This window comes from Molothrus ater, chromosome 1 (assembly GCF_012460135.2).
Source record: "Molothrus ater isolate BHLD 08-10-18 breed brown headed cowbird chromosome 1, BPBGC_Mater_1.1, whole genome shotgun sequence".
Classification (NCBI taxonomy): Eukaryota; Metazoa; Chordata; class Aves; order Passeriformes; family Icteridae; genus Molothrus; species Molothrus ater.
The window spans coordinates 81,771,344-81,784,474 of record NC_050478.2 but is presented as its reverse complement, the minus strand read 5'-3'; the positions used below and the strand labels follow the sequence as shown (position 1 = coordinate 81,784,474).

General features: G+C 37.6%; 1 protein-coding gene across 4 annotated transcripts in view; it reads right to left on the bottom strand.

Moving 5' to 3' along the window:
- Nucleotides 1–13,131, bottom strand: part of SEMA5A (semaphorin 5A) — a 313,729-nt gene that overhangs the window by 70,494 nt on the left and 230,104 nt on the right. For all 4 annotated transcript variants that reach the window (XM_036406161.2, XM_036406172.2, XM_036406169.1 and 1 more), the window contains 2 exons: nt 8,158–8,339; nt 5,717–5,860 (listed from right to left, as the gene is read on the bottom strand). In XM_036406161.2, coding sequence (XP_036262054.1) covers nt 5,717–5,860; nt 8,158–8,339 — 326 coding nt within the window. The remainder of the gene's footprint in view (nt 1–5,716; nt 5,861–8,157; nt 8,340–13,131) is intronic.

The following is a 13,131-nucleotide window of genomic DNA, read 5'->3' as shown; positions in this document are numbered from 1 at the left end:
TAACTTGAGCAACAGCTCATGGAAAGAAACAGCCCAATTAAAAATATGATTTATGTCACCCCAAAGCAAAGGTCATTTAAATACACCCCTCAATGTACAGATTGATTTTCTTGGACTATAAATGCTACATGGGAGACAGACATCTAAGTGGCCATTAAAGGCAATGGAAATCTTGTCAATACAAACTAGGGAGACTAGAATGATTGATTTGAAGAAGTTAAGGAATATAGAGCAGAAGGACACAAATTACTGTTCTCCACAGCCTGTATTGACTAAATTCCTACAGACCACAGTGGAAGTTCAGACACCTGACTCATACATAAACGTTCACTCTCATGAACCCCTAAAGTTAGGTATGACAGATCTCACTTCGAGGACAGTCATACCACTATGCAGTAGCTCTTTTAGTGCCTATGTGCCTGACCTCCCACTCTCTCACTTCAGCAGGAGACAGAAAAGAAACCTAATAACAGTGACCCTTCACAGTAAGCACTTCAAAGGGCTGGCAATTCTGTTATCCAACACTAATTAAAGATGCAGCTGAAAAGATGCCCTAAAATCTCTATGTAAACTACTTCAATTTAGAAAACAGTTTTGTTTTTTGTTTAGGTTTTTTTTTTTAATAGTCAACACTTTCAATTTTTCCTTTTTTTTTTCAGGAAGACAAAAAAAATAAAAGGACAACTAACAAAAAACCAACACAGAATACAAGTAGAATCTTATTTTCATTTCAACCAGCCAGCCTCTGAAAACATCAGGTATGTTTTCACAGCTAGAGACATCACTGCAATTGATCTTTGAGAACTGTGCTCCAGCATGGGGCTTTGAGCCAAGTTTCATTATATCTGTTCTTGGCTGCATTTCAAGTCACTCAGCAACCCTTTTTCCCTTTTGCTCTTTCTTCCCCTCTTAATTTTGTTCTCAGGACCCACAGGGCTAACGCTTTACAGTAATTCAACAAAACATGCAATGCAAGAAACTTGAATCTGTGAAAGCACTGCCCTCTCCCCTAACCTAACAGCAGGAAGATCAGAATGGAGAACAGCCTAGAGAAATGTGGGTTTTGTACAGTGACCCTTCACATTTCCCCTGAAGTGAGCCCAAGTTCAAATGCCCTAATAAAGGAATTGTCATACTGGGGGAAGGGTGAACTCCCCTGTCTAGTTGTGTCCACAGCTATTAGTGCCTACAGCAAATTTTACAGCGACAACCTCATTGCAACTAACATTACTATTCTTGTTTCTATAAAGATCTCAACCTTTAGTAAGACATCAATTTATTCAATTATTTCAGTGCTGCTATCCAGCACTGAGTATTATGGGCTAACTGCATGACAGTTACAAGTATGCCCTTATTATTCCGCAGAGAGATGTTATTTAAACAAATATTTTGTAATTTTGAACTATGTTATACTACTACCATGTGTTTAAGAAAAACAAACTAAGCTTCATCCCCGTGTGCCCCTTCCTGTGCAATGTACTGTTCTGTGGTGGGTATTGTGATTACCAGCTGGTGATTTACTGGGATGCACAGACTATACTGAGGCTGATGGGAATGCTAGATTCCTCTAACTGAAGGCAGGCACGTGACATACACATGCCCTACTGGATTGAGACTGGTACACTGACAGAAATACCCATCCAAGAGACTGTGGAAGGTGGCATGTGGTCCCAGGGGCTTTTGTGGAAGACCATGAGCAGAGAAAGCAAGGAGGGTGGGAACAGACACTTCCCAGAAGACAAAACATCCATGGGAGTGCAAGCAAGCCTAAAGTCTTGTGGTGTTTAAGCTGCTCTGCTGAAGTGGACTGGGCTTGTTCACACTGCTCAGAAACAAGCAGTGCTATACAGAGCAGGCACTTGACTCTCAGCAGCCCCTCTTTCTCATGGAAGCAAGCCCAAAAGCTGAATGTTTGCTGAGAACCACGTGCAAAATAATGCAACAATATGTCCTGCTTCTAATTGTTTTATACACGCCAAAATATCCAGAGCTTTCAAACATTTACTCCTTGTCTGCAGCCAATTTACTTTTCTAATTGCCATGTTTTTTTACTATTCTTTCCTGTGTAATAAAAGATAAGTGCATCCACTGAAAGCAAGGAATTCACATTTTAATGTCCCTCATTTCTGCACAGAGAGGAGGGGGACCAGTGGACTTAATGAGGCCATATCTCCAGCATCTTCCACAGAAAGGACAAACATTCTCACCACATGGTAATGTCAAGACAGGATACTACAGACTCTAAAAACTAAGATCTAGAGAATTTTCAGCAGCTTCAGTGAATATTTCTTGTACAGGAAAAATCAGAAAAATTAAGCCCCTAAGGAATTGATCAAGATGTGTTCCATCTGAAGTCTTAACTACAAAATTATTCTTTTACTAGCAAATTTTGTTACAATGTTATTTTTACTCCCTCTCCATATTCTGTCTACACGCACATCAGCTGCACTTTTGACCTACTTCTACAAGGGGAATTTGCTTTGTAATACAAGTATTTGCTATTATCTCTCAACTGCCTTCCCCTGCTTCCCATGCACCCCTTCAGCAGAACATGAAACAGTTTAACCTATCTTCAATGCTTTAAATTGGCAAATACTGCCATTGATTTCAAGGGAATGGCCAGCGAGCACAGAGCTGCCTACATTAGCCATGATCCTATCATGGCTTTCATGAGTTAAAACAAATATATCCTAGACAAACATTTAGTTCTTAACACATGAACAAATAACTCTCAAGCTGAATAGGGATCCAGATCTGAAAGTAAATTTACCTCAGATATACACTGCCTTTTTTGTGTTTTGTGTTTGCTTTCTACGGAGTTATGTAGTGGATTTCTACAGAAATCACTGTTTGTTGAAAAGCTGTTTCAAAGTTTGGCACATAGATGGCCGTGGAAACTAAATCCTATATTTATACTCCTGAACATGTGAAGGTGATTAGAGTACACGCATTTACAAAGACAAATGCACTCAATGTGTAAACCAATTAATTCAAATTTTTACTAATACAAAATATATTTTCATTTTACATATGAGCTGGGTCATCAAAAAAAGTAAACTGTTAGGCTATTTATAAACATTGGTTGATTTAAATATGAAAATCTGAGAAGTTGCTTCTTGGCACTTTGGATACAAAAATAGTAAATGTTTCTCAGGAGTTACTGCACATGTAATGTTTTTTTCAGCCTGCCTAAATGTTATGGGCTCAAAGAAACTGCTTCCATTTGGTGCTGATGTAACTCAATAAGAGTGAAACAGGGAAATAATACTACTGTAAATGCTGGTACTCCAGTGCCCTCACAGCTCAAAACTCTCCACAGGCTGGCAGAGACATGAGGACACTCATAAAACTCTAATGGCCCCAACCAGCTTCCCCTGGGTCCTTCACCCACACCAATGGGCCAAGGAGCTCTATTTCACCTGATCCTAACCCTGGCCTGTGGTTTAGCTTCCCACCTGGACTTCAGACTTCTCTCATTGTCATGATGTCACTAGGATCTAGACTCCTGGTTGGGTCTGGCCATAATCTCCAGGCTTGCCCTGCTCCCCTCCTGCGGGTGATGGGATGGGCCCTGGCTGGCAAATATCCCAGGACCTTCTGCTTTTTACAGCTCTGAAAAGATTTATCCAAATACTTGGCTTAACACTGACAAAAATCCTGGCAAAAACTGATGCTTCATTCCTCTGGCTTCTTCACCAATTATTTGACAAAATTTCCTAACTTACCACACCCTCTGGAAAAAAAAAGAAAGACACTTAAAAAATAATTAAAAATATCAGGACATAACATGGATAACAAACAAAACCAAGGAGGAGGCAGGAAGGTTAATTGTGAGTAAGCTATGAGTGAGAAAGGTGAAGGGCTATTTGGGGTGAAGGGTCTTTCAAAGAGACAGGAAACAGTGACAGAAGAACTCTGAGAGAAAAAGGCATCCTGCAGTAAACTCACAGGCACATTCATCCCAGGTTGCTGCTGAACTGGATGGAGATAGAAAGGACAAATAAACTGCAGGCTACAAAAGCAAAGCAACATAAGCTTATTGTTCCTTCAGAACTGTTGCATACCAAAATTCAATCCTTCTGGACTGCTATTATTTCAACTCATCATAAGTCACTTTCCAGTTTATAACTGCTTTTACAGTACACCCATTGTCATAATGCTCATATAATTAAGAAAGTATTTCTCAAGGTTTTTTTTATTTATTATCAAACTTTTATTCTGTGTTAAACTAAAATGAAAAATTACTATAAGCATCTGCAGTCCATCATCCCAAAGTCTCTCCAAACTGAATTTTTTTTTCTATGTTTAATCTTGTTGTGTCCTGCCCTGGATTGACCTCTCAAAATCAATAACTGTTATTCATGCTGGGACTGAGCTAAATAACAGCAGATACAATCTATGTTTGATGGTGATGGCTTTCTGGTTGGGCAACCTATTTTCGAAAGCAATTTACAGAAGAACAAAATCCTCTCCTCCAGAATGAAATGGTAAATATTCATGGCCTTGAAACAGCGAGAAATGTTCACACGTTCTGTGATACTGATCCTTTACATCTAGGAGTTAGAAAGACCAGGTCCCTGGTGATCCATTAATACGTAAATGTGTGATGCAACCTTGCTTCAATGAATCTCTTAATCTGAAGAAATGCTAGAGTTGGTGTTTAATTAAATGCCTCACTGAAACTCTTCATAAAGGTTACTGACTTTAGTTTACATCCAACAGCAATACAGGATACTACATCATCCATAAAGAAACAGTGAAGTAAGCTCTAAGTGCATATTGGAAGGAAATATATCCGCATACATCTCTTGGAATGGATGGGACTCCAGATTTTCACACCATGCTAGTCTTCTGCTATCTAGCTTTCTGGTATGACTCTGAAAACAACATAATGCATGCAAGAGTTGCAGTTTATCTGAATATATTCTAGCCTGATTTAAAGAAATATTTAATTCCTGTTAAAACTGCAAACACAAAAATTAGAGATTCATGTAGGGTCCACATAAATTAGAAATGTAATTAGGGTGCATGTAAAATAGAATTAAAGACCTGAACTTGACATTCTGAGCTAGTGACAAAATACTTAGTCTGGTGCCAAAACAGTACATGGTGAAATCAAAATCTGAGCTAACTTGATCTGCTCAGGGGTTAAAAAATATATACAAACAATTAAAAAAACCCATCCAAGCTTGAAACTTTACTAAAGATATTTGAGTTCAAGGTGTATTATATTTATTGAATAGAAAACAAAGCCCTTGAAACCCTCCTTCTATGTTATAGAAATGCTTAATTTATTTACAACAGAAAATATGAACTCACAGCATCAGTAACACAGTGCTGTGACCTTATTAAGTTTTGTTCTGAATTCCAGGTCTTGAGGCTGGATAAGTTACAATTCAAACACAGTGCAATCAATTTTCAAGGAGAATCAATTTTCAGGGTCTCAAGGGACAGCAGCACGTTGCTTCAGCCCAATTGTCTGGCACTACCAGGATCTCTCAGGTGGCTCAGGAGGAATGAAGCGAAGCAAAAGATGAAAGATCTGCTGCAGACCCACAGCCTCGTTAATGGGAATACTGTACTGTACAGCAGTGAAGTTAAAGAGAGAGTGAAAGGAAAGGGAAGGGAAAACCAAGGCAAATAAATGAGAAAATGTCCTGTGGAATACAACTGCACAGAAGAAATCAAAACAGACCATAGATAAAAGATAACTCACCTCTCCTCACGATTCTGTCCCACACAGACGCGTCCTCCATGCCGAGGGGTTGGATTGCTGCAGGAACGCTGACGAACTTGAAAGCCTATTCCACAAGTGGTGCTACAAGGTGACCAAGAAGTCCATGGCGTCCAGCCTCCATTTCTGGTAGAATAAAAAGCTCAGGCTCTGTCATCTGTTATACATAGCGAATGGCTGATTAGGTGTGACTGACAGCAGACTCTGGCCTACTAATATTTCTGTAGAAGTCAGTAATACTGCATCGTGTTCCATTTCTTCAGGAATACTGAACCAAAATAAATATGGTGCTATGAAATTCCATATTCCACGCTTTGCAAAGAATTTGCTTTTGCTGTTAGCAATGCCTAAAATAACCTCCTTACACAAGAATTACAAAGACATGAAGATATTTAGCTGCTTTTGGTCACTTTGTTCTGGGTAAACTACATATTCAAACTCCTGGATCAATGTTCTGAAGCTAACTCTAAATTACATATCACTTTCAGGGAGATTAAAATGTCAAATTTTGCCACCTTGTCTGAAACGAAAGTGATTAAAGCCTGGAGGAAAAGGAGGCTCAGAGGACACCATATAGCTCTCTACAGCTACCTGAAAGGAGACTGTAATGAGGTGGGGGTTGGTTTCTTCTCCCAGGCATTGATCTCTTGATTTCAACAAGGGACAGAATGAGAGGAAATGGCATCATGTTGTGTCAGGAGAGACTTAGATTGGATATTAGGAAAAATGCCTTCACCAAAAGGGTTGTCAAGCATTGGAGCACATTGTCCAGGGAAGTAGTGGAGTCACCATCCCTAGAGGCATTAAAAGACTTGCAAATGTTGTACTTGGGGTTATGGTTTAGTGGTGGACTAAGCAGTGCTTATTAATGGTTAGACTCAATCTGAGGTGTCTCTTCCAGCCTAAATTACTCTATGACATTAAAATGCAAAAAGCATTAAAATGCATTAGTTCTCAATTTCAATTAGTTCTAATTTTCAGTTCGTTCTCAATTTCATTTTCAGGTTCTGATAAGATGTCAATACCTTGCCTGCAATTTAACAAAAAAGCTAAGAGAGTTCACACACTTGTATGTACCTTGCATATGTGAAATTTTGGAAAGGATTCCCATGCACCTCCCCCCCCCCGCCCCTGAAAAAAAAAAAACTAGAAAAAATATTACAGAAATATTACAGACCAAAAATCTGAAAAGGAATTCCATATCCTGTACGAGGCAAAAAAAAAAAAAAAAAAAAAAAAAAAAAAAAAAAAAAAAAAAAAAAATTATGCACTTCAGCTTTATCCAAAGCTTTAAATGGCTAGTTTTTTGCAGTTTTTGTGTTTTTGTACTGGTAGAACACAAACAGAAATAAAGAAAAATAAAACTAAACTATATTGACCTTTTGATGTTTCATCATAAAAGTAAAAGTTAAAACATTGCCTTACTAATATAGCAGCATTAACAGAAGCAAGACATTAAAACAGTAGTGTAATAGTGCCAAAGGTAGAATGCAAATCCAGTCCCAAATCACATTCCAAATTCCCTTCTAAACCTGTCAGCTGTTGTTTGATTGTTCAGTATCTCACAGCATGTTTATCTTTTCTATCATTCTCCTGACCTGATGCTATATATTATTAGATTTTTAGTAATTCTCCTAAAATAGACTATTTTCACTTACACAGCCTGCAGTTACCTTGTGCAGAAATGTAAACAGTTTTATTCACTATCATGAAGTGATTGTGATGTTGAAAAAAAAGAAAAAACACAGGAAAAATCACTGAAAATAAACAGCATGCACCAGTATATGTTTCATCTTGCAATTAAAGTATGTAAAATATATGTGTAAAATGTTTTGAGCATGAACTTCTGATGCAGTTCAAAATACGTAATGTTCTGAGTCTCTTTGAAATGATCAGCTCTCACTGATTTGCTCTGGGAGTGGTCAAGTTCCTGAAGAAGACAAAAGAGTGGCTAAAGAGCTCTATACAGACTGGAAACAGAACTTGGTATCACTATCGTGATACACCTGAAAGATACAATGGAAACATTTTTCCAGGGCAGAATGGGGGACTACAATGGTAATATGAGACCTCCAAAAAAGAAAGGCATTCTTACTTCCAGAAAAGAAACTTGTATGAATTACAGAACTGAGAAAAATATCATACTTTGGATATTATCTAACACTGATTTTTTTTTCTTTCAGAGCTGTTGTTAAAATTATCTGAGGACAACATTATTTGGTACACAGCATTTGAAATGATTCTGTGCTCTCTGACTCATTCTCTCTCCTACAAAGTGTGAGAGAAATTTTCTAATGTCCTATTTGTCCTTTCATGCACAGGATAAGTAGATTTAAGGGGAGATTTCAAAGGGTGGGCTTTATTCTGATTAAGTTCAAAATTTTTAAACCACAAATGATAGAACCTGAAATTGTCATGCATACCTGGAACAGTTGGCAATCTCCATGGTTGGCCCTTCACACAGCCATCCTCCACACTGAGGAGCAGGACTGTCACACACGCGCGTCCTGCACAGGCAGGAGCCAACGCTGGCCCCGTCAGTGTGGGTGCAAGGTTTCCACTGTGACCATGCCCCAAAATGTCCATCCACTGTCAGATTCCGCATCTAGAAACAAACACAACAGAAAAGCTTACCTGAGGCTTGGCAGTTCCTTCACACAACCTCTTTATTCTGCTGTGCATGAAAAGTTTAGCCTTCAGCCACCAACAATAGCAGTCTCCACTGGAGAGATACACCTTCCAGAGCAACCTCCCCTTATAATTCCTGTAGCTGCATAATTTCCACAATTTCTGACCAATCTGAGCCACTGGATGCCACCACCATAGCAATAATAGAAATCACAACTAACTGTTACCTTTCACAACCGTGCTTGCCTACCTCTTGATTGTCTTCTGTAATCCCTACTTCCTGAAATTTTCCAGTGAAAATGGAACCTGGAGACTAACTGTAAAAACCAAGATCAAAAGGAAGAGCCAGCAGAGGATAAGGAGAAATTAAGAAGAAATTCTACATGAACATGATGAGACATTGGAACAGGTTTCCCATGAGAAATTGTGGATGCCCAATCCATGGAAGTGTTCAAGGCCAGGTTGGATGGGGCTTTGAGCAACATGGTCTAGTGGAAGGTGTCCCTGCCCTTGGCAGGGGGGATTCAAACTAAATGATCTTTCAGTTTCCTTCCAATGAAACAATTCTAAACACAGATGCTGAAAGGTAAAAAAAAAAATCTGGGCTGATCAAACTCAAATTTCCCTGATGAGTGTCTTTTTTGTAAATGGATTTTTTTTTCTGTCCTTTTCATAAGGATGAAAAGTGGTTTTAAATATGAAAGTCTCTAAATGTCATATGAAATTCTATGTATAAATCCTAGAAACATCTCCAAAAATCAGCACCTAATCCTACATGATGAAACAGTTTGCTCCCATAGAATTCAGTTCTCAAACCCTTTGGCTGGAAGCTTCAGACCATTCTCATCTTGGATGGAATGTTTCTATCAAGCAGCTGTAACACATTTAATATGAAATCTTCATTGCCCAGATGAAAAAAAAATTTGCTAGAAAATGAGTTTTCTAAAGAAAATGGGGCAGGATGTGGTAAAATCAGCTCCCAGACAAGGCAAATTTTCATAATATTCTTGTAGCAAGGTGTTAATCTTGACAAATCTGTGATTCTAAATGGAAATTATGGCTACTTTTTAACTTAAATACTAAGGAATGTGCCTTTTGTTTACTTCATGTTAACTTTGAGTCAAAACAACAGCACAAACAAGTGCAAGTAGCATTTAAATTCACTCTTAGAATAAATATGTATCACTTGTAGTCATGCATTTTTCATTCAACGTGCAAGAACATGACACTTGAATATTTGCTTACATATTGAAACAGGAATTACAGTTGTAGATTGTCATAACTGATCTGAAATGGTATCTTCCTTTACTATTTTTAGTATTTTAGCAGTGGTGAGAGAAGTGGACATTGCACAAGTACTTTGAAGATACAAGATATTCAATTAGAACATAAAGCATGTTTCTCCTGACACTCTGGATGTTGGCTGCTTCTTTCCACTGTGGCAAAGATATCATAATTTCACTACTAATTACAATTCCCACTGCTTATTTTTCACCATAGCCCCTTGTGCAAGAACAGCTATGTGTATATTCTGTCAGCTACAACCGACATAACCATAAATAATCACTTCAAAATCTATTGACAGCTATTTATTGAAAATAACTCACCAACCTTTGCTCATGTAGAGTTTACATTGATGGGTTGTGTAAGACAACAAGAAATACTTCCTTTTAAGTGACAAGCAGAGTCATTCTCTCTTACACTGCTGGTCTAACAAATATTTATAGTCCATAAACTAACAATTCTATGTCCTCAATCTAATTATGTCAGAGATGTGAAAATGCCTTTACTGTTTTCTGTTTCTGTGCTGCATCAAAACATCTTTATCGTTGCACCTACAGTTTTAAACTAAAACCTGTCTATGGTTACACAAGTTAACAGCTGTCTATGTGTACCATAGTACATATTAAGTAGCAGAGAAGTATACATAGAACATAGCTGAAAGCTCGAACTCAGAAAGAAAAATTGGTGACATATTCTCTCTCTTCATTATTTTTCCTTGCTCGTGCAAAGATCATCCCACTGGGGTCTCTGCTGTTCCCCATGACTCACCTGCTCTGTCTCTCTGTGAATATCTCCCTTTCAGAAGTGATATCAAACAATTTTATCATACGACTGCAGGAAAGCAAAATGAGGGGCCTTTGCAGCCCTCACCAGAATCCAAACCCATTAGATTTTCACCATCTGACACCACACCTCAAGGGCAAAATCATAGTCAATGACAATCACATCTCGGCATGGCTACACTCTGCTTTCCCTCTCTACCACCCTGGTTTTGTCACCTTTGCTCTTCTGCAGATAGCTTTAGACCTTTCTTCCTTCTTAATGTCTTCCAAATATCCACCTTTGTCTGAAGTCTCTCTGCACACACCTCATATTCCTGCTTTGTGCCTCTGCACTCTGAGTAAAGGTCACAGTTTTTAACTCTGTCAAGAGATCTTTGGTTTGAGATTACTTTTGGTAGAATTTAGTGAGTCTGTAGAGTTTCCTGAAGCTCCAAATGAATTCAGATCCCATACTACACTTTCCCCAGGAATAACTGTAAAAATATAGCCATTTCATGTTGCATACTTCTGTTAAACAAGCAAACAATCAAACAAAATGAAAAGCACAACCAAAACCAAAATCCTGAAAAACAATTTTTCGTTTTTTTAACTTTCCTTTCCTTGTAAAAGCTCCTAGATATTTTTAAGTGATGGATTGCAAGTTGTCCCACTGGAAAATATTGCAAAAAAACAATGAACCTTCATTGCTATAAAAATTATTGGATGAGTAATAGGATAAATCACCAACTGGAAAAAGATCAAATGTGCCATAGCATTAATTCGTGTCCATATTTATGTTATGCACAATTGCTGTACTCATGCCAACTGAAACAACAACCTAAAAATCAAATTGAGAATTAAATCAGAGCAACATAACCAAAATAACCACATTTTTCAAAACTGATCTTCAAAGTCCAGAGATGGTAGCAAGACACTCATCTATCTCTCCCTTTCACGTCTCTCCTCTACCATGACATGCCTATAAGTACTCAGCCATATGAATATTTCTGTAGGAAATAATTTCTCCAAGGAAACTGATCACACTTTTTATTCTGGAGTAATCTACTGTATAATCAGACCTCTCTCTGATCCAATTTTAGAAGAAACTGATCATTCATTAATCTAAAAAAAATCTACAATGTTAAAAAGATATGAGTAATTTTACTAACAATTAAGATATTGGAAGCAGTTGGGACCAAAAAAGGGAAAGTAGGTTTTGAATATTCTGTTATTTTCTGCTTGCAACAGTGTCTTGAATATATCTAGCACATGTTAAGGATGCACATAGCTCAGTTGCCTACAAAATTAAATTAATTACATCTTGGCATATATATCCTGTGAGCACAGCACAAAAAATGCTATAAAAACAAATATTTGAAAGCCTCACTAAGCCAAATTGTAATTGATTGCAGTTTGCAAGAATACAGTGTTACTTCAGAGGAAAGTTTCTGTGAAGTTTTTCCAATCTGTTCAACAATGTGTTACTTAGGGTGTAAGGCTTTAAAATAGTAAAGGCTTTAAAATAGTAAAGGCGTAAACCCACACTTTTCAATTTAGATAATTCTAAAATCTTCCTTATATTATGCAAGTTCAATCTGCTCAAGGACAAAATTTCTTTGGAGTTTCATCAGGTCTTTGAATCTCAGATCAGCAGGATAAGTCTCACTGCAATGGATAAATTTCTAAGCAAGACTAAGGTACTCCCCTGCTTTGACTAGACTGCCATATCCTGTGCACATGTCGTATAATGGATACTAAATAATTCTTTTTCCAGTTGAACAGAACAGAATGGAATTATGCTTTCTAAATTATTCCTCCCTCCACCCCATCTTGGCCTTGGGTTCTATATCTACAAAAGAAAATAAGGCCTAATGCCACAATTCAAAGACTGAGCACATGAGCAGGCTGACTGCCCATGCAAATAACAAAATAAGGCATTTCAATAATCACAGTATTTTCCCCAAAGTTGCTCCTGATTTCAGCTCAAATGCTAATGCAGATGAATCCGACACAGGCCTATTTTATTAGTCCTCTATATGAGAAGGTGGAAGCAAATGACAGGGCATGACACAAGCATTTTTTAAAAGTTTTAAAAAATTTGAAAAAAATGTTATAAAAATTGCTATTTAATGTCAAACATAGTCAGAACACGGGTGCACATTCTCAAGGCCAGAATCAGTGTAGTGTTTGTATCTATGAGGCTGCTGCAACACATGTAGAGAGCACAAGTCAGAGCTGAAATAACTTTATATTGATTTTGCACATCTCTAGTTCACTACCAAAGCCCAGCTTAGGACAGAGAAGTGTCATCAAGATGTTAAATGCAGCTTGTAAACACATGGAAATAAGAACACAAATGCCATGTGAGCATAAGTTTATAGATGCATGTGCTTCACTGGTGAGGGGGGACAAGATCAAAAAGTCCTTACTAGGAATGAAAGTAGAACTGAGTTGGAATGGCTCCCTCCTTATGGGCAGAAGGACAAAGCAGCAAGGATCTTAAAAAAAAAAAGCTCAATAGCACAAAAACCCTTCTTTTTGCATGCTTTTGAGCAAGGGAAAAGAATTAATATTAAAACAACCAGAAAAAAATTTAAAATGAGAGATAAATATCAAGTTTGTTGGTGCTTTTTTTATATTATATGGAATTTATTAAAAATATTTTTTAAAGAGAGGTGTTAAGCCACTGTAAATATGAACCTTGCATTTATCATAATTATCACT